This window comes from Saimiri boliviensis, chromosome 14, assembly GCF_048565385.1.
Source record: "Saimiri boliviensis isolate mSaiBol1 chromosome 14, mSaiBol1.pri, whole genome shotgun sequence".
In the NCBI taxonomy this organism is placed as follows: domain Eukaryota; kingdom Metazoa; phylum Chordata; class Mammalia; order Primates; family Cebidae; genus Saimiri; species Saimiri boliviensis.
Genome location: NC_133462.1, coordinates 75,633,824 through 75,657,494, shown reverse-complemented (window position 1 = coordinate 75,657,494; position 23,671 = coordinate 75,633,824). Strand labels below are relative to the sequence as shown.

Here is a 23,671-nt window from a genome sequence, read left to right as displayed (position 1 = left end):
TTTTTATTCATTTACTAAAACCTAATTTTATTCTAATTTCCCTTATGATTTCTGCTTTGACTCACTGGTTATTTAAGAATATGTTATTTAATTTCCATATATTTTTGACCTTTCCCAAACTTTCTTCTGTTATTGATTTCTAATTCTAATTTAGGTTGGTCAGAGAACATACTCTGTATAATTTTAACCATTTTAAATGTATCGAGATCTGTTTTATCACCTAAAATATACAGACTTTTACTTTTTGAAACACTGTACACTTGGCACCCACAGGTTGCAAAGATGATTTAGGATTAGTTGATTTTATAACAAAATTCTCCAGAAACTTTTAGGATGATAGAAAAGACATTTATTATTTATAAGTTTGGCCAATCACATCATATCTTGTGCTATTTTTCTTATCACTTTATTCTTGTCATACTATCTTGTTCTCACTTTTCAAACATGCTTATTGTTCTGTAGGGTATATAATATATTTTTTTAGGGATTACTTGACCATCCTTTCCTCCTGATTTCCTCATTAACTCCTATCAATAAATATTTGTCCAGACCAGATTCAGTACCCTAAACATTTCCTTTGCGGCATTTATTGTAATGTTAAATATATTCCTGTGATCAGTAGATTAATCTCTCTCCTTTCCTCCAGACTGTAAACTACATTAAAGCAAACTGTCTGTTTTCCTCAGCATTGTATGTCCAGGGTCTAACAAAGTATCTGACAAGTGATATGTGCTTTATTTCTGCCATCTAAAAAATTCCATCAGCCTCTTTTAAAGAAACTTCCCCTCACCCCCACTGAGTGCATAGCAATCACTGACATGATTTCTGTTCTAGTTTTAGTTTGTCAAAATATCATACAAATGGAATCATATAATATATAGTCTTTTGAGTCTGGTTTCCTCCACTTAACATTTGAGATTCATTCATGTTGCATATGTTATAATACTTCACTCATTTTTATTGCTGAGAAGTACTCCATTTCATGGATATCCATTTATAGATATTTAGATTACTTCCAGTTTGGAACAATTGTGAATAGAGCCATTCTAAACATTTATGCATGGTTTTTTGCATAGAAAAACCAGAAAAATGTTTTCTGATTTTGGGTGATAAATGGCTAGGAATATGTTTGCTAGATTACAGGGTAAGTATATGTTTATCTTTGTAAATAATTGCTCAATTGTTTTGCAGAGCAACTGTATCCTTTTGCATTCCTACCAGCCACATATTAGAGTTCCAGTTGTTTCTCATCCTCATGAGCACTTTGTATAAGTGGTATTGTTTCAGCCATTCTGGTAGGTATGTAAAAGTGTCTCATTGTGATTTGAATTTGCATTTCTCTTACCTCTAATGATGTATAGCATCTTTAAAGCACTTATTTATAATCTGTTTCTTTTTTGGTGAAATACCTGCTTAGATCTTTTACCCATTTTAAAATTAACTTGTTAGGGCTTTTTTTTTTTTTTTTTTTTTTAACTGACAAGAAAATCAATAAAACCAAAAGTTGGTTTTTTAAAAAGTTTAACAAAATTAACAAATGTTTAACTAGACTAAGAAAATTTTTTAAAAGCTTCAAATTACTAAAATCTTTAATAAAAGAGGAGATATCACTATTGACCTTACAAAAATTAAAACAATTAGAAGTGAATACTATAAACAACTGTATACCAATAGTTTAAACAAGTTAGATAAAATGGACAATACCCTAAAAAGACATAAATTACCAAAATTTTACCAAGAATAAATAGAAAATCGAAATAAATCTCTAACTAGTGAAGAGATTTAATTACTAATTTTAATACATCCCACACAAAAAAGAGAGGCCTAGACTTCACAGATGAATCTTTTAGATATTTCAGGAAGAATTACAAACTACCATCAGAGAGTACTACCAACACCTCTACACATATAAACTAGTAAATCTAGGGAAAAAATGGATAAATTCTTGGACACTTATATCCTCCCAAGACTAAACCAGGAAGAAGTTGAATCCCTGAATAGACCAATGACAAGGTCCGAAAATGAGGTAGCAATTAATAGCCTATCAAACAAAAAAAAGTCCAGGAGCAGACATTCTACCAGATGTATAAAGAGGAGCTGGTACCACCCCTCCTGAAACTATTCCAAACCATAGAAAAAGAGGGAATCCTCCTTAACTCATTTTATGAGACCAACATCATTCTAATACCAAAACCTGGCAGAGACACAACTAAAAAATAAAATTTCAGGCCAATATCCATGATGAACATTGATGTAAAAATCCTCAATAAATACTGGCAAACCAAATGCAACAGCACATCAAAAAGCTTATCCAACATGATCAAGTCAGCTTCATCCCTGGGATGCAAGGCTGGTTCAACATACACAAATCTATAAATGTAATCCATCACAGAAACAGAACCAAAGACAACAACCACATGATTATCTCAATAGATGCAGAAGACCCTCAACAAAATTCAGCAGCATTTATGCTAAACTATCAATAAACTAGGTATCAATGGATTGTATTTCAAAATAATAAGAGCTATTTATGAGAAACCCGAAGTCAGTATCATACTGAATGGGCAAAAATTGGAAGCATTCTCTTTGAAAACTGGCACAAGACAAGGGTGCCCTCTCTTAACACTCCTATTCAACATAGGATTGGACGTTCTGGCCAGGGCAATCAGGCAAGAAAAAGAAATACAGCATATTCAATTAGGAAAAGAGGAACTCAAATTGTCTCTATTTGCAGACAGTATGACTCTATATTTAGAAGACCTCATTGTTTCAGCCCAAAATCTCCTTAAGATGATAAGCAACTTCAGCAGTCTCTAGATACAAAATCAATATGCAAAAATCACAAGCATTCCTTTACACTAGTAATAGTCAAATCATAAGTGATCTCCATTCACAACTGTTACAAAGAGAATAAAATACCTAGGAATACAACTAACAAGGAATGTGAAGGACCTCTTCAAGGAGAACTATAAACCACTGCTCAAGGAAATAAGAGAGGACACAAACAGATGGAAAAACATTCCATATTCACGGTTAGGAAGAATCAATATTGTGAAAAATGGCCATACTGCCCAAAGTAATTTATAGATTCAATGCTCTCCCCATGAAGCCACCATTGACTTTCTTCAAAGAATTGGAAATAACCACCTTAAACTTCATATGGAACCAAAAAAAAGCCCACATAGCCAAGACAATCTTAAGAAAAAAAAAAAAAAAAGTTGGAGGCAGCACACTCCCTGACTTCAAACCATAACACAAGGCTACAATAATCAAAACAGCATAGTACTGGTACCAAAACAGACATATAGACCAATGGAATAGAACAGAGGCCTCAGAAATAACACCACACATCTATAACCATCTAATCTTTGACACGCCTGACAAAAACAAGCAGTGGGAAAAGGATTCCCTATTTAATAAACGGTGTTGGGAAAACTGGCTAGCCATATTCAGGAAGCTGAAATTGGACCCCTTCCTTACACCTTATACAAAAATTAACTCCAGATGGATTAAATATTTAAACATAAAACCTAACACCAAAAAAGCCCTATAAGAAAACCTAGGCAAAACCATTCAGGACATAGGCATAGCCAAGGACTTCATGACTAAAACATCAAAAGCAATGACAACCCAGAATAGCCAATAAAACATTGAAAAAAAAGAGCAATGTTAGAAAATTCTCCATTCCCAATTTCAAAACTTACTACAAAGCTTCAATCATCAAGACAATATGATACCAACATAATGACAGACATGGAGCAATAAAATAAAACTGAGAGTCTGAAAATAAACCCATACATTTTTGGTCAGCTGACTGTCAACTAGGGTGTCACAAAAATTCAATGGAGAAAGAAATAGTGTTACTCTTTTCAATAAATTGTTCTAGAACAATTAGATATTCACATGCAAAAGAAGGAATTTGGACCCCTATCTCATACCATATACAAAAATTAACTCAAAATGCATCAAAGACTTAAATGCAAGAGCTAAAGTTATAAGATCTTAGATGAAAACAAGAGCAAATCTTCAAGACTTTGGATTAGGCAATGATTTCTTAGATACACTTAAAGCACAATCAACCAAACAAAAGTTAAATAAAAATAAAATAAAAAATTAAATAAAAATTATAAATTAAAACTTTTTTACTCCACAGGATAAAAAAGAAAAGATAACCCACAGAATCTAATAAATTAAAAAAGAAAAGATGACCCACAGAATCTAATAAAGAACTCTTACAACTCAGCAATCCAAAGACAAATAATTTAGCTGAGCATGATGGCATGAACCTGTAGTCCCACCTATGTGGGAGGCTGAGGTGAAAGTATCACTTCAGCCCAGGAGTTCAAGACCAGTATGAGAAACACAACAAGACCCTATCTTAATTAATTAATTAATTAACGCAATTTAAAAATGAACAAAGATTTTGAATAGATATTTCCTTAAGGAACATATACAAATGGCCAAAAAGCACATAAAAAGATGCTCAACACCATTAATCATTATGGAAATATTATACCAATCAATACTGTTAAGAGGTCAATGGAAACAGATCCAATAATGATTGATGATTTTTATCAGGCATTGACTGTGTTTATTCTCAAACATCATTATGGTGTAGATATTACTGTTATCTTTGTTATATAGATGAGGAAATTGAAGTCTAAAGTATTTATTTACTTATTTATTTCATGATCATGGCTCATTGCAGCCTTGACCTCCTGGGTTCAAGCGATCCTCCCACCTCAGCCTCCCGAGTAGCTGGGACTACAGGTATGCAGCATCATGCCTGGCTAATTTTCTTAAATTTTTTTTTGTAGATGCAGGGTCTCCCTTTGTTGCCCAGACTGGTCTTGAACTCCTGGACTCAAGTGATCCTCCCACCTCAGCCTCCCAAAGTGTTGGGATTACAGGTGTGAGCCACTATGCCAAATTTATTCAACCTCTGTTGGGTTAATAGCTCAATTAAGTTAAACTAGCCAGAAACAAATCAGAAATTAGAAACCAGGTGATCTGACTCCACAAAAAGATCTACTTAAACCTACATATGCTTCTTTTTTTCCTTTTTTTTTTTTTTTTTTTTTTTTTTTTTTGAGATAGGATCTCACTGTTGCCCAGGCTGGAGTACAGTTGAGGCTTCACAGCTCACTGAAGCCTCAACCTCCAAGGCTCATGTAATTCTTATCAGCCTCCCAAGTAGCTGGGACCACAGGCATGTGCCACTGTGCACAGCTAATTTTTGTATTTTTTGTGGAGACAAGGTCTTGCTATGTTGCCTAGACTAGTCTTGAACTCCTGGGCTCAAGCAATCCATCTTGCTTGGCCTCCCAAAGTGCGCCACTGTGCCTCACCTATACACATTCTTCCTATAACATAAAAAATGCATACAGGAGACATTGTGTTTAAAAAATGAGCTATAAAATAGCATACTAGGATTACAACAATGGAAAAACATAAAGGAAAAGACTATAAAAATTAAATTAAAATGCTAAGACATTGTAATTAAGTGAAGAAATTAACAGTGATATTTGTTTCCTAAATTTTCTATAATATGATGATTTATAATATTTTTTAAAAAGAACTATGTTCAGAATATAAAGACCTTTCCTAAACATACACACACATTGTTTTAAAGGAAACAAATTATAATGCATTATCATTAAATAGTTGTGTTCTCACATAGATTAAAATCCAGTCACTGACTCAAACCAGTTTTAAGGCCTTAGATAAGTGATGTTAGCTCTGTAGATTCAGTAATAATTAGAAAAACAATACATTATTTGGAATAATTTGCAAAATTTTTTGAACTATTTTAGTTACCTAGTTATAATAAAACTTTAATTAGCCTAAAATGATATAATTAAATTTTGATAGTTAATACAAATTAAAGTATATCATCATTTTAATTAATATTCCTGTTTCACCAGGTACAAAGTATTCCATCATTTCAATTAATATTCCTGTTTCACTAGTTACAGTAGATATATCCAGTTGTGGAAAATAAGAAAAATGCTTTGTTTTTAACAGTAGTGTTTAACTAGAAGATAAAAGTGTTTTTCAAATAGTTTTTTCATTGGGAAAATATTCAACAGCTATTTCCTGGAACTGACTCCTTCCAGCATTCTCACGTATCTTTAAAAACTAACTCTGAACTTGGAAGACAGAGTACACCTAGGCACAGAATTGCCAGATTTAGCAAATAAAAATATATTTGCTAAATTATCAGAGAAATCTGAGTTTCACATAAACAATAATTTTTAATATAGGTAATACTTGAATATTGCTTATGTGAAATTCAAATTTTACTGGGGATCCTCTATTTTATATGGCACCAATATTAAGTATCACCAAATAACAAGTTCTGATAATAGCAAAAATGAGTACATGTACTCTGCCACAAGAAGAATTTTCCAACTCTAGCTTAAATTACTGAATTATTTCCTCCATATGCGCCAATATGTTAAAATACTATAAGTTACTTTTTGAGTTCAAAAGCGTAATTTACCTGATAAGATTTTCATTCTTTTTTTCCATTGAAAATGGCATTCCAGCAGAACCATTAAATAATTCCAAAAGTAGTGTGACTGCAGTGTTCATAAGTTGACGAATGAGTTCCTGAAATATGTAGTCAACCAGCATCACAAACTTGAAAAACGTTTCTAATAAACGTTGATATTTAGGCAGCTTAAAATGTGTTGTGTCATCTTCAGAGAGTTTTGACTCAAAATACTCTTTTATTTCATTCTTTTCTGCAACCTACAATTTAAAAAGCAATTGAGAAACAAGTGTTGATAGTCTATGTTAATATAGTATGATTTCTATTTACAGTAATTTTTATTACCAATGTTGACTTTAATTAGATGTGAATGTTAAGAATTGCTATCTAATACCTTGAGGAAAAAATGATTTAAAGGGAGGCCTAAAAAGCAGGAGATAAATTAAAATACAATTCTAAAAATTCTTCAAATAATACTAAAGAAGCCAGAAAGGAAGGACAGAGAAAAAAAAAGACAGATGGAATTAACCATGAACAAATAATAAAATAGTAGATTTAAATTTAACCATATGAAAATTACATTGTTTTTACTTTTAGGTTCTGAGGGTACACATGCAGGTTTGTTACATGGTTAAATTGTGTGTTACTGAGGCTTGGTGTATGAATGATTCCATCACATGGTAGTGACCACAGTATGCAATAGTTAGCTTTCTAACCCATACCCTCCCCTCACCCTCCTCCCTCAAGCAGTCCCCAGTATCCCCAGTGTCTATTGTTCCCATCTCTGTCCCCATGTGTAACAATGTTTATCTCCTACTTACATATGACAACATGTGGTATTTGGTTTTCTGTTCCTGTGTCAGTTTACTTAAAATAATGACCTCCAGGGAGTCATTCCACCAAGATGGCCAAATAGGAACAGCTTCGGAGCACAGTTCCCAGTGAGAGCAACACAGACAGCGAGTGATCTCCGCATTTCCAACCAAGGTACCAGGGTCATCTCAATGGGACTCGTTGGAAATACAGGATTATGATAAGAGACCAAACTACATTTGATTGGTGTACCTGAATGTGATGGGGAGAATGAATCCAAGCTGGAAAACACTCTTCAGGATATTATCCAGGAGAACTTTCCCAACCTAGCAAGGCAGGGCAACATTCAAATACAGGAAATACAGAGAATACCACAAAGATATTCTTCAAAAAGAGCAACACCAAAGCATACAATCATCAGATTCACCAGAGTTGAAATAAAGGAAAAACTGCTATGGGCAGTCAGAGAGAAAGGTCAGGTTACCCACAAAGGGAAGCCCATCAGACTCACAGTGGACCTGTCAGCAGAAACCCTACAAACCAGAAGAGAGTGGGGGCCAATATTCAACATCCTTAAAGAAAAGAATTTTCAACTTAGAATTTCATATCCAGCCAAACTAAACTTCATAAGTGAAGGAGAAATGAAATCCTTTATGGACAAGCAATTGCTGAGCAATTTTATCACCACCAGGCCTGCCCTACAAGAGCTCCTGAAGGAAGCACTAAACATAAAAAAAAAAAAAAAACCAGCATGGACACAATGAAGAAACTGCATCAACTAATGGGCAAAACAACCAGTGTGCTAACCTACCCTGTGTTAGCCAGACAGACTCCATCTTGCTGAGAATCAGACAGACTCCATCTTAATTTCCATTTCACCCCTCCAACCATTTCTCCTTTAAAGTGCATACACAGGTCATGCTACTGTGCTGGGTCGTGTTGCACTTAGAACTATAGAAACATATAACCAATGCAATCACATCCTGCTTGGCAAGCCCATTTGCTCTTGTGAATTCCCCCTTGATTGACTATATGACAAGTACCAAATACCCGACATGGTAACTAGCAATCATGGGAACCGCTTGTGTATATCCTCCTTAGTAATCAACAATCATGAGAACCTCCTGCCTCCTGGTTACCAGCCTCCTTATCTAACTGGCTTGTTCTGCTTCTGTAAATTATGCTTCAGCTAGCCTCCCCTGCCCTTTCCTAAGCAAGGTATAAAAAGGAATCAAGCCCCTTCCTCAGGGCCGAGAGAATTTTGAGCATTAGCCATCTCTCATTTGCTGGCAAATAAAGGACTCCTGATTTGATCTCAGAGCGTGTGGCACTTTCCTAACAACTCACTTGGATACAACACTAGCTAGTACCAAAATGGCAGGATCAAATTCACACAGAACAATATTAACCTTAAATGTAAACAAGCTAAATGCCCCAATCAAAAGACAGACTGGCAAATTGGATAAAAAGTCAGGATCCATCAGTGTGCTGTATACAGGAAACCCATCTCACATACAAAGACACACATAGACTCAAAGGGATGCAGGAAGATTTACCAAGCAAATGGAGAGCAAAAAAATAGAAAGGGTTACAATCTTAGTCTCTCATAAAACAGACTTCAAACCTACAAAGATAAAAAGAATCAAAAAAGGGCATTACATAACTGTAAAAGTATCAATGCAACAAGAAGAGCTAATTATTCTAAATATATATGCACCCAATACAGGAGCACCCAGATACATAAAACAAGTTCTTTTTTTTTTTTTTTTTTTTTTTTTTGAGATGGAGTTTCGCTCTTGTCACCCAGGCTGGAGTGCAATGGCGCGATCTCAGCTCACCGCAACCTCTGCCTCCTGGGTTCAGGCAATTCTCCTGCCTCAGCCTCCTGAGTAGCTGGGATTACAGGCACGTGCCACCATGCCCAGCTAATTTTTTGTATTTTTAGTAGAGACGGGGTTTCACCATGTTGACCAGGATGGTCTCGATCTCTCGACCTCGTGATCCACCCGCCTCGGCCTCCCAAAGTGCTGGGATTACAAGCTTGAGTCACCGCGCCCGGCCCATAAAACAAGTTCTTAATGACCTACAGAGACTTAGACTCCCGCACAATAATAGTAGGAGACTTTAACACTCCACTGTCAATATCAAACAGATAAACAAGATAGAAAATTAACAAGGCTATCCAAGACTTGAACTCAGATCTGGACCAAGTGGACCTAATAGGCATCTAATGAACTCTCCACCCCAAATCCACAGAATATACATTCTTCTCAGCACCACACTGCACTTATGATTGGAAGTAAATCACTCCTCAGCAAATGCAAAAAGAGCAGAAATCACAACAACCAGTCTCTCAGACCACAGTGCAATCAAGTTAGAACTCAGGATTAGGAAACTCACTCAAAACTGCACAGCTACATGGAAACTGAACAACCTGCTCCTGAAAGACTACTGGATAAATAATGAAATGAAGGCAAAAGTAAAGATGTTCTTCAAAACCAATGAAAGTGAAGACACAGTGTACTAGAACCTCTGGGACATATTTAAACTAGTGTCTAGAGGGAAATTTATAGCACTAAATGCCCACATGAGAAGCAAGGAAAGATCTAAAATTGACAACCTATCATCACAATTAAAAGAGCTAGAGGTGCAAGATCGAACAAATTCAAAAGCTAGCAGAAGACAAGAAATAACTATGACCAGAGCAGAACTGAAGGATATAGAGATGCAAAACACCCTTCAAAAAATCAATATATTCAGGAGCTGGTTATTTAAAAAGATCAACAAAATAGATAGACTGCTAGCCAAGCTAATAAAAAAGAAAAGAGAGAAGAATCGAATAGGTGCAATAACAAATAATTAAAAGGATATCACCACCAAATCCACAGAAAAACAAAAAATCATCAGAAATTACTATGAACAACTCTGTGGAGATAAGCCAGTAAATCAAGAAATGGATAAATTCCTGAACACTTACACTCTCCAAAGACTATACCAGAAAGAAGTTGAATCCCTGAATAGACCAATAACAAGGTCTCAAGTTGAAGCAGCAATTAATAGCCTACCAACCAAAAAAAGTCCAGGTCTGAATGGGTTCACAGCTGAATTCTACCAGAAGTACAAAGAGGAGCTGATACCATTCCTTCTGAAACTATTCCTAACAATACAAAAAAAAGAGAATCCTCCCTAACTTGTTTTATGAGACCAACATAATTCCAATACCGAAACCTGGCAGAGACGCAACTAAAAAACAAAATTTCAGGGGAATATCCATGATGAACACTGATGCAAAAATCTTCATTAAAATACCGGCAAACTGAATGCAACAGCACATCAAAAAGCTTATCCATCACGATCAAGTAGGTGTCATTCAACACATGCAAATCTATAAACATAATCCATCACATAAACAGAACCAAAAACAAAAACCACATGACTATCTCAATAGATGCAGAGAAGGCCTTTGACAAAATTCAACAGCCCTTTATGCTAAGAACTCTCAATGAACTAGGTATTGATGGAACATATCTCAAAATAATAAAAGCTATTTATGACAAATCCACAGCCAATATCATACTGAATGGGGAAAAAACCAGAAGCATGCCCTTTGAAAACTGATACTAGAGAAGTCTCCCCTCTCTCACCATTCCTATTCAACATAGTATTGGAAGAAAAGGAAATAAAGGGTATTCAATTAGGAGAAGAGGAACTCAAATTGTCTCTATTTGCAGAGGACACGATTGTATATTTAGAAGACCCCACTGTCTCAGCCCAAAATCTCCTTAAGATGATAAGCAACTTCAGCAAAGTCTCAGGATACAAAATCAATGTGCAAAAATCAGCAGCATTCTTATACACTAATAACAGACAAACAGAGAGCCAAATCATGAGCAAAATCCCCTTCACAATTGCTACAAAGAGAATAAAATACTTATAAGAATACAGCTAACAAAGTACATGAAGGACCTCTTCAAGGAGAACTACAAACCACCATTCAAGGAAATAAAAGAGGACACAAACGGATGGAAAAATACTCCATGTTCATGGTTAGGAAGAATCAATATTGTGAAAATGGCCATACTGCCCAAAGTAATTTACAGATTCAATGCTATTCCCATCAAACTACCATTGACTTTCTTCAAGAACTGAAGAAACACACCTTATATTGCATATGGAACCAAAAAAGAGCCCATATAGCTAACACAATCCTAAGCAAAAAAGAACAAAGGTGGAGGCATCAAGCTACCTCACTTCAAACTATACTACAAGGCTACAGTAATCAAAACAGCATGGTACTGGTACCAAAACAGAGATATAGACCAATGCAACAAAACAGAGGCCTTGGAAGTAACACCACACATCTACAACCATGTGGTCTTTGACAAACCTGACAAAAACAGGCAATGGGAAAAGGATTCCCTGTTTAATAAATGGTATTGGGAAAACTGGCTAGTCAGGTGCAGAAAGCTGAAACTGGACCCCTTCCTTACACTTTATACAAAATTAACTCCAGATGGATTAAAGATTTAAATGTAAGACCTAACAATGTAAGAACCCTAGAAGAAAACATAGGCATTACCATTCAGGACATAGGCATAGGGAAGGACTTCATGACTAAAACACCAAAAGCAATGGCAACAAAAACCAAAATAGACAAATGGGATCTAATTATTAAACTTAAGAGCATCTGCACAGCAAAAGAAACAATCATTACAGTGTACCAGCAATCAACAGAATGAGAGAAATTTTTAAAAGCTACCCATCTGACAAAGCTAATATCCAGAATGCACAAAGAACTAAAAGAAATTAACAAGAAAAAAACAACCCCATCAAAAGTGGGCAAAGGATATGAACAAACACTTTTCAAAGGAAGACATTTATGCAGCCAACAAACATATGAAAAAAATGCTCATCATCACTGGTCATTAGAGAAATGCAAATCAAAACCACATTGAGATACCATCTCACACTGGTTAGAATGGCAATCATTAAAAAATCAGGAGACAATAGATGCTGGAGAGGATGTGGAGAAATAGGAACACTTTTACACTGTTGGTGGGAGTATAAATTAGTTCAACCATTGTGGAAGACAGTGTGGTGATTCCTCAAGGATCTAGAACGAGAAATACCATTTCACCCAGCAATCCCATTACTGGGTATACACCTACAGGCGTCCCCAAACTTTTTACACAGGGGGCCAGTTCACTGTCCCTCAGACCGTTGGAGGGCCGCCACATACTGTGCTCCTCTCACTGACCACCAATGAAAGAGGTACCCCTTCCTGAAGTGCGGCGGGGGGCCGGATAAATGGCCTCAGGGGGCCACATGCGGCCTGTGGGCCGTAGTTTGGGGACACCTGACCTAAAAGATTATAACTCGTTCTATTATAAAGACACATGCACATGTATGTTCGCTGTGGCGCTGTTTACAATAGTAAAGACTTGGAACCAACCCAAACAGCTATCAATGATAGACTGGACAAAGAAAATGTGGCACATATACTCCCTGGAATACTATGCAGCCATAAAAAAATGCATTCATGTCCTTTGCCGGGACATGGATGAAGCTGGAAACCATCATTCTCAGCAACCTGATGCAAGAACAGCAAACCAAACACCACGTTTTCACTCATAAGTGGGTTTTGAACAATGCGAAGACATGGACACAGAGAGGCGAACATCACACACTGGGGTCTGTTGGGTTTGGTGGGTTAGGGGAGGGATAGCAGGTGGTGGGGAGAGTGGAGAGGGATAACATTAGGAGAAATACCTAATGTAGGTGATGGGGGGGATGGAGGCAGCAAATCACCATGGCATGTGTATACCTATGTAACAACCCTGCAGGATCTGCACATGGACCCCAGAACTTAAAGAAAATTTTTTTTTTTAAAAATGACCTTCAGCTGCATCATGTTGTTGCAAAGGACATGATCTCATTCTCTCTATGGTTGGGTAGTATTCCATAGTGTATATGTGTCAGATTTTCTTTATCAAGTCCACTAATGATGGGTATCAAGGTTGAATCCATGTCTTTGCTATTGTGAATAGTGCTACAATGAACATAAGCATGCATGTGTCTTTTTGGTAGAACAATGTATTTTCCTTTGGGCATATACCCAGTATAGGGATTGCTGGCTTGGATGGTAGTTCTGTTTTAAGTTCTTTGGGAAACCTCCACACTGCTTTCCATGGGGGCTGAACTAACTGACATTGTTACCAGCAGAGTGTGTGTTTCCTTTTCTCCACATCGGTTTTAGACTTTTTAATAGCCATTCTGATTGGCATAAGATCTCATTGTGGTTTTGACTTGCATTTCTCTAATGATCAGTGATAATGAGCATACTTTTAATATATTTCTTGGCTACGTGTATGTCTTCTTTTGAGAAGTGTCTGTTCATATCCTTTGCCCATTTATTCAAGCTCTGAGATTCTTTCTTCGGCTTGGGCTATTAATGCCTCCAATTATATTTTCAAATTCTTGTAGTGAATTTTTCATATCCATAAGTTCAGTTTGGTTCTTTCTTAAAATGGTTAGGTCGGCCTTCAGCTTTTGGATTATTTTACTGTTTTCCTTGGATTTGTTTTTGACATTCTCTTGCACCTTGATGAGCTTCCTTGCCACCCAGATTCTGAATTAAATGTGTGACATTTCAGCAATTTCAATCAGGTTAAGAACCTTTGCTGGGGAGCTAGTGTGATTCTTTGGAGGTAAGAAAACACTCTGGGTTTTAGAGTTGTAGAGTTCTTACAATGCCTGTTTCTTATCTGTGAAGGCAGATGTTCCTTTATTCTTTGAAGTTGTCCTTGGGACTGGGCATTTTCTTTTTATGTTCTTTATTGCCCTCAAGGGTTTGGCTGTGGTGCAAGTTAGGTCAAGTTGAAAGGCTTTGCTTCTGAATGCTTTCAGTGGGCCACCTCTCATTTCTACAGTCTTGGACAGCATGTTTTAACCCTGGGTGGCTGGGATTGGGCCCATAGCTTTGTGCTCTGATCCATCAAGGGCAAGCCTAGCTGGGCTGGAGAGGCCAAGGTGCTCCCAGACTGCTGGCAATAGCACTCCACTGGGGGCAGAAGGGTGGCCATGGGTGGGAAGCACTCCAGTATGGCAGTGGTGCAGTCATTAGTGACTATGATCTGGTGGGAGGATGTCAGCAAAAGTGTTACAACGGGGGCAGCATGGGCATCACAGATGGGAACTGCTCTGATGGGGGCAGGAGAGTTGCTATGAGTGAACCCATTCTGGCAGGAGGCTGCCAGCAATAGTACTCCAGTGAAGTAGCAGTAGCCTCATAAGAAAGCACAATGGCAGTGGCTGCTGGCAACAGCAGTCCAGCAGAGTCTACAGTATTTTTAGTAGCCTGATTAACATATATTGGAATTTAACTTTATCAATAACTTTCATTAAAACTTTACTACATGTTCATACTGTATTTAAACATTAGACAAAAAGAACATGATTTATATGTGCTGAAGCCTGTAAAGTCTGGTGTCTCACTTATAAGCCAAATAGAAACAGCTCCAGTCTGCAGCACCCAGCGAGACCAACATAGAAGGCAGGTGATTTCTGCTTTTCCAACTGAGGTACCTGGTTCTTCTCACTGGAACTGGTTGGATAGTGGGTGCAGCCCACGGAGAATGAGCAGAACCAGGGTGGGGCACTGCCTCACCTGAGAAGTACAAGGAGTTGGGGAACTCCCTCCCCTAGCCAAGGGAAGCCATGAGGGACTGTGCCATGAGGAACAGAGCTATCCAGCACAGACAGTACACTTTTCCTGTGGTCTTGGCAATCCACAGACCAGGAGATTCCCTTGGGTGCTCCCACCACAAGGGCCCTGGGTTTCATGCACGAAACTGGGTGGCTCTCAAGTCAGACATTGAGATAGCTGCAGTTGTTGTTGTTGTTGTTGTTTTCTGTACCCTAGTGGCACCTAGAATGCCAGCGAGACAAAACCATTTACTTCCCCAGAGAAGGGGCTGAAGCCAGGGAGCCAAGTGGTCTTGCTCGGTGGATTGCAACTCCAAAGAGCCCAACAAACTAAGATCTACTGACTTGAAATTCTTGCTGTCAGCATAGCAGTGTGAAGTCGATCGGGCACTCTCAAGCTTAGTAGGGGGAGGGGCACCCACCATTACTAAGGCTTGAGTAGGCAGTTTTCCCCCCACAGTGTAAACAAAGCTGCCAGGAATTTCAGACTGGGTGGAGCCCACTGCAGTGCCTCAAAGCTGCTGTAGCCAGACTGCCTCTCTAGATTCCTCCTCCCTCGACAGGGCATCTCTGAAAGACAGGCAGCAGCCCCAGTCAGGGCCTTACAGATCAAAATCCCATCTCCTTGGAACAGAGCAACTGAAGAAAGGGGTGGCTGTGGGCACAGTTTCAGGAGACTTAAACATTCCTGCCTGCCAGCTCTGAAGAAAACAGCAGATCTACCAGAACAGCACTCGAGCTCTGCTAAGGGACAGACTGCCTCCTCAAGTGGGTTCCTGGCCCCCATGTCTCCTGACTGGAAGACAACTCCCAGCATGGATCAACAGATACATCATACAGGAGAGCTCCACATGGCATCTGGCAGGTGACCCTCTGAGACAAAGCTTCCAGAGAAAGGAGCAGGTAGCAATCTTTGCTGTTCTGCAGCCTCTGCTGTTGATACTCAGGCAAACAGGGTCTGGAGTGTACCCCCAACAAACTCCAGCAGACTTGCAGAAGAGGGACCTAACTGTTAGAAGGAAAACTAACAAAGAGAAAAAAAATAGCATCAACATCAACAAAAGGGATGCAAGAGCTCCATCCAGGAGTTTTAACATCCTATTGTGAATATTAGACAGATCAATGAGACAAAAAATTAACAAGGATATTCAGGACTTGAACTCAGCTCTGGACCAAGCAAACCTATTACGTATCTACAGACCTCTCCCCAAATCAACAGAATATACATTCTTCTCAGCACCACGTAGCACTTATTCAAAAACTGACCATAAAACTGGAAGTAAAATAATGCTCAGCAAATGCAAAAGAATGGAAATTATAATAAACAGTCTCTCAGACCACAGTGCAATCAAATTAGAACTCAAGATTAAGAAACTCAGGCAAAATCACACTACTACATTGAAACTGAACAACTTGCTCCTGAATGACTACTGGGTAAATAATGAAATGAAGGCAGAAATAAATAAGTTCTTTGAAACCAATGAGAACAAAGACACAATGTACCATAATCTCTGGGACACAGCTAATTAGTGCTTAGAGAGAAATTTATAGCACTAAATGCCCACAGGAGAAAATGGGAAAGATCTAAAATCAACACCCTAACATCACAATTAAAATAACTAGAGAAGCAAGAGCAAACAAATTCAAAATCCGGCAGAAGGCAAGAAATAACTAAGATCAGGGCAGAACAGAAGGAGATAAAGACACGAAAAATCCTTTAAAAGATCAACAAATCCAGAAGCTGGTTCTTCAAAAAGACTAACAAAATAGACTACTAGCAAGACTAATAAAGAATAAAAGAATAATTAAATAGACACAATAAAAAATGATAAAAGGGAGATCACCACTGATCCTACAAAAATAACATCAGAGAATACTATAAACACCTCTATGCAAAAAAACTAGAAAAATCTAGAAGAAACTAATAAATTCCTGGGCACATGAACTCTCCCAAAACTAAACCAGAAAGAAGTCAAATCCCTGAATAGGTCAACAACAAATTCTGAAATTAAGGCAGTAATTAATAGCCTACCAACCAAAACAATGTCCAGGACCAGAAGGATTCAAAACCAAATTCTATCAGAGGTACAAAGAGGAGCTGCTACTGTTTCTTCTAAAACTATTCCAACCAATAGAAAAAGAGAGACTCCTCCCTAGCTCATTTTATGAGGCCAGAATCATCCTCATACCAAACTCTGGCAGAGACACAACAAAAACAGAAAATTTCAGGCCAATATCCCTGATAAATATCAATATTAAAATCCTCAATAAAATACTGGCAAACTGAATCCAGCAGCACATTAAAAAGCTTATCTACCACGACCAAGTCAGCTTCATCCCTGGGATACAAGGCTGCTTCGATATATGCAAATCAGTAAATGTAATCCATCACATAAACAGAACCAATGACACCACATGATTGTCTCAATAGATGCAAAAAAAGACCTCTGATAAAATTCAACACCCCATCATGCTAAAAATACTCAATAAACTAGGTATCAATGGAACATACCTCAAAACAGTAAGAGCTATTTATGACAAACCCACAGCCAATATCATACTGAATGGGCCAAAGCTAAAAGCACTCCCTTTGAAAACTGGCACAAGACACAGATGCCCTCTCATCACTCCTATTCAACACAGTATTGGAAGTTCTGGCCAGGGCAATCAGGCAAGAGAAAGAAATAAAGAGTATTCAAATAGGAAGGGAGGAAGTGAAATTATCACTGTTTGCAGATAACATGATTGGATATTTAGAAAACCCCACTGTTTCAGGCAAAAAACTCCTTAAGCTGATAAACAACTTCAGCAGTCTCAGAATACAAAATCAATGTGCAAAAAATGCAAGCATTCCTATACACCAATAATGGACAGAGAGTCAAATCATGAGCAAACTCCCATTCGCAATTGCTACAAAGATAATAAAAGACCTAGAAATACAACTTACAAGAGATGTGAAGGACCTCTTCATGGAGAACTACAAACCACTGCACAAGGAAATAAAAGAACACAAACAAATGGAAAAACATTCCATGCTCATGGATATCAAGAATCAATATTGTGAAAAATGGCCATATAGCCCAAAGTGTTTTATATATTCAATGCTATTCCCATCAAGCTACCATTGACTTTCTTTACAGAATTAGAAAAAAAAATGGAACCAAAATAGAGCCTGCATAGCCAATACAATCCCAGGCAAAAAGAACAAAACTGGAGGCATCACACTACCAGACTTTAAAATATACTACAAGTCCATAGTAACAAAAACAGCATAGTACTGACACAAAAACAGATATATAGACCAATGGAACAGAACAGAGGCCTCAGAAATAACACCAAACATCTACAACCATCTGATCTTTGACAAACCTGATAAAAACAAGCAATAGGGAAAGGATTCCCTATTTGACAAATGGTGCTGGGAAAACTGGTCAGCCATATGCAGAAAACTGAAACTGCAGACTGGAGCTGTTTCTATTTGGCTTATAAGTGAGACACCAGACTTTACAGGCTTCAGCACATATAAATCATGTTCTTTTTGTCTAATGTTTAAATACAGTATGAACATGTAGTAAAGTTTTAATGAAAGTTATTGATAAAGTTAAATTCCAATATATGTTAATCAGGCTACTAAAAAGACTTGGAACCAACTCAACTGCCCATTTATGACAGACTGGATAAAGCAAATGTGGCACTTATACACCATGGAATACTATGCAGCCATAAAAAGGATGAGTTCATGTCCTTTGCAGAGACATGGATGAAGCTGGAAATCATCATTCTTAACAAACTGACACAGGAACAGAAAACCAAACACCCCATGTTCTCATTCATAAGTGGGAGTTAAACAATGTAAACATATGGGAACACAGAGGAGACCAGCACACACCAGGGCCTGTCCGAGGGTGGGAGGCAAGGGGAGGGATAGCATTAGGAGAAATACCTAATGTAGATGAGGGGTTGATGGTTGCAGCAAACCACTATGGCATATGTATATGTGTGTAACAAACCTGCACATTCTGCACATGTATCCCAGAACTTAAGAGTATAAGAAAAAACATTAACAAAATAATAATAAAGAAATGTACATCCTCAGGCTGTGCCTATTGAAACAGAAATCTTTTTTTTATACAGCCTCCTAGGTGATTCTTCTGGCTACTAAAGTTTGAGAATCATCATCTTTAGCATTTAAATGTATTAAATGTCATAAGTTACATATAGATACATACATATATGCATTATATATATATATATATATATATATATATATATATGTTTCTTTGCATTTCACACTGCACTTGGAAAAATTCTTATATATAACAAAACATACTACCAGTTATTTGGTTAATTAACCATCTTCCTTCCTCACCGTCCCATTTCAGACACTTTTTCCAGGGATGCAATTTGTATCAATTGCTTCAGCCAGTAAATTGCCACTTTGATAAATATTATATAATTAAAGAATTACCTTTAAAAAAGTACTTTTCATCTCTGAAATTGCTTTATCTCTGATGTCCTCAAGTTGTTTCAGTGCCTGGGTAGCTTGCTGTAACTGCTCTTCACAAAATTCATCTAGAGAATATGTTCGAGAACTATCCAGCTAATTAGATAATAGTAAATATTAAGTGTTAGAAAGTCAAAATTCATACTTTAAAAAGAAAATATTTGGTCATCTTTCATGTCATAAAGAAGATCCCCATATTTTACATTTTCTTACGTATATCCCATATGACTTACATGTTTTTCAAATTTAAACACTTGGTAAATCTAACTAAATCTTGATTGAAATATAGACAAATATATTATTGTTTTAAATAACAACTAAGATTAAACTGAAGCAGAAAATTCAAGAGCTGATACATTTTTGAAACTTTTATGCACACAGAGAATCCACCAATCCCAGAAATTACTTTTACTTTTGAAGTCACAATTACCTGTAAAAATGTAAAACACAAAGATAAAATACACCATGAAGAGGGAAAAATTAAATAATTCAAATAAGGTTAATTTTATTCAGAATTCATTCAGAACCTATAAAAGGAAGAAATCTCCATCAACTATGCTATGAATTAACCTCTGGTAATACAAAAACGTAATGTTCCATCCATGCATGTATATGCCATCATTCTTCCTTCTTTCAGTATTATTTTTCCTAAACTGTGTTAATTCTCTTGACAAAATATATTTTCATTAATATAGATATCTTTATCCCTAGTTATACTATTAAAATTAATAAGTGTATCTTCCCACAACAAAAGGGATTGAAAAGTACTGCTCTTGCTCAAAATTTTGGATTTACTCTTTAACTTTCCACTCTCCTGGTCCCATATCTGACTACCAAGTCTGAATTTTCCCCAAATCTCACTTCCTTTCTGGTCTTACTGGCAACATCCTAATTAAAGTCTTTATTGCTTATGCCTGCATTTTTCCAGTACTATAATAATTGATTGCTATTACCAAAGTATCTCTCCACTTCCAATTTTTCCCACAAATCAGTATCAAAATAATTTTCCTAAAATACCACGTTCAAAAACTTTGAATAGTTGTTCTTTAAGAGTAGTTCTCAAAATTTATCCTGCATAAGAGTTAACTGAGGAACCTATTTAAAACGTAGATTGCCAGCACCATTCACTGCCCTCTCCTGCTAAAGGAGTGGGACACAAATATTTACATTTTTATTAAGCACTAAAATACTGCTCAATAAAACAAACTTCACTGAAATATGAAGAAAGATCCAAGGTCTTAACTCTACATGATTCTGTCAACTGGATAAGTGACAATCTCTCTAGAACTAAGTTTTGTTCAAAAAGGTGAATTTTATTCAAAATTCACTCAGAATCTAGCCAGGAGAAATCTCCATCAACTAAGCTAAGAATTAATCTCTGGTAATAAAAAAGCATAATGTTCCCTCCATTTGAAAGTAAAGATTTGAACAAAAAACATATTTCCAGTTCTAGAAATTCCATCCTCTTTAAAGGTATGCTTTCATCCTAGCAGAGTACACTTATGACCACCATTAATGGCATTAACTTCTGAACAATCCCATTCTTCACATTCATAACCCTGCTTCATTCTCCTTACATCCTCATTGTCAGTCTTCATTGGTGTCTTCATCCCTGAGCTATGCATAGCCTTCCAATTCTAATGCACAACTAGCAACCTTGACTTCTGACCCCAGCTTGGTTCTCCGGACTATGAATCTCTGTTCTTCCTCCATCTGAACCTGGCTTTTCCAAATACAGTCACAGAAATTCCCATTCTTGTAAACTGCCCTCATAACAATCACCACTAGGAGTGCCCCTGCCCCATGGGCAGATTGAAATCCTACTTTTCCATTACTATGTTATTCTTAGCCTGACATTCATGAGCCAATCTAACTTTCAAATCAACTATATATTAAATGCCTTACTCACATTTATATTCCTTATTTCACTGCCTTATCTCCTCCTTCTCTATGGCTATTCAAATCCAGCACAGTCTAGCTCAAAATATGAGACATGACCTAACTTTAATTTTAAATAAGGCTAGTCTCTGCCTCCTCTGGATATTCATAACATGACTGTTTTACATGTATTATTTGCCAGTAAACATTCCTTACTTTATACTTTGCTAATTACTTAGGTAGAATGATTAGCAAATCAAAGAAACTACCTCTAGAATTACTTTTCATTTTTATATGTAAAGAACAATGTCTTCCCATGAACTGTAAGCAGATTGAAAATAGCAAAGCATTGTTTTTCACTTTGTATTCATCTCCTTTGCCCAGCACTTTGCATATAATAGATAATAAATACTTACATATTGTCTGGAAAAGTTTGTTGTTTTCCTCCTGATGTTCTATATGAAAGTTGACATGGCCTACTGTCTCTAGGAAAGAGTCCTAACATTTCTCTCTATCACTAGTAATGTTCTCTATCACTCATTAGAATTTAAGGCACAAACTTCAAAGATATTTTGAAGTTTTTTATGCCTTCCCACCCATCATTAAAAATTAATTAATTAATTTTGTCACTCGGTCATTTACAAAACAATCTAATATCACAGGTTATTTTACTTCCTTTTACATGAAAATCATATCCTATTTCCTTCTACATAAAAACCAAATCACGAAGATTCCTCTGTGAAATGGCTCCTACTTAAGGTGACTTTAAACATTTTGAAATATAAATATTCTCAATATAAGTATACAAAATACATATCTATGTGATTATAATTCCTCCTCCTTCATTGATTTATTCTTTGATTTATTCACTCAAAGACTATTGTTGAGTACCTACTATGTATCAATTACTACACATAATCAATTCTAAACATAGATGTTGATTTATAAGTATTGATTCTTTCACATGTAGGTAGTCAATAACTGATTTTTGAGCTAATTATCAAATATTTAACTTGTCCAAGCCCCTTTAGAATTCCTCTAAGTCTAGATAACTCTATCAATTTTACTTTTCCCTCTTATACATTGGGAGTAAGGTTAAAACTGCTAGAATCTTGTTCAACTGTAGACTAAATTAGTTCTAGGTACTTAACCACTTCAAAAGAGCTATCTTATATAAATTAAATTAAATTATTCCATTAAGAGGCTCATTTCTAGAATCTTGACATAGGAGAATTCATAATCTAACCAAATCTTCTGAATTAAAACTTATAATATTTTGACATGTTATATAAGGGAAGAATAGCTGGTAAGTAGCTATTATGTATGAGATAACTTATTATTTTAAATAATATTACATATTTGGAAATACATTTGAAAATAAAGGGTCTTATATACTTAGGTTAGGCATAAGAAAGAAATCATAAGAAACATTATCTATTAAAATTTACTGCAAAAAACTCACGTCCTTTGCAGATATTTTACAACAGTAGTCATCAAAAGAGATGGTTTATTTATGAATTTAGAAATCTGTATTTTTTTAAATTCAAAATGCTGTTTGTTCTTCCTAGTTTCTATATACCAATATCAGCTTACAGTAGTATACTTCTACTCACCTTTACAAGGCATATGGCAGATAGATTATTTTCATGTTCATTATAATTTTTGAGATTAATTGCATCTTCACAAAGTCCTCTTATATATAGCAAACAGGCCTGAAATAAGTCATCAGCCAAAAAAAGGTGGTGATACAAAAATGACCTGAAAGTTAAAAAAATTCTATAGATGTATCTCTCATTCAAAATGAATAAAATTAATTTAGAGGTAAGTAGTATGGTTTAGTTAATATCCTTATAGTCAAAATGCTTTACATCTACCCATTTTAAATGATAATGATTAGTAAACATTAGGAGTTGTGTTTGGATGATAATGTTGTAGGCAAGGTTTTGGGTACTAGGTGTGTTAAATAAGAACAAAATAGGAGGGAGAAACAAGTGATGATATTATTCTGTTATGCCACTGCATCCTAATAATTTTGAAATATGAGGAAGTATTATCTAAGATGAATTATATGTTCTCAATTTATTAAATTCACTAAATCCAAATAAATTCCTTCAATATACTTTTCTCCCAATTACAGGAAAAAAACACTAACTGGAATAGGGACCACTGGGAGAATGTTTCTTAAAATTTCCAACTACCTAGATCCTAAAACAAAGAAGAGTCCTTTTCTTTTCTCTGCCTTTTTCTACTAGTCTAAATAATGGTCACAAAGGTAAGAC

The 23,671-nt window shown here is 36.3% G+C and overlaps 1 protein-coding gene across 2 annotated transcripts in view; it reads right to left on the bottom strand.

Annotated features, from left to right (window-relative positions):
* Positions 1-23,671, bottom strand: part of DNAH14 (dynein axonemal heavy chain 14) — a 376,422-nt gene that overhangs the window by 301,301 nt on the left and 51,450 nt on the right. Inside the window, exons 9-11 of one of the 2 annotated variants that reach the window (XM_074385260.1) lie at positions 23,006-23,150; positions 19,479-19,610; positions 6,503-6,753 (exon numbers count right to left, since the gene is read on the bottom strand). In XM_074385260.1, the coding sequence (XP_074241361.1) occupies positions 6,503-6,753; positions 19,479-19,610; positions 23,006-23,150 (528 nt within the window). Of the gene's footprint in view, positions 1-6,502; positions 6,754-19,478; positions 19,611-22,522; positions 23,151-23,671 lie in introns of those variants that run through there. The other variant, XM_074385258.1, reaches the window with a different exon arrangement.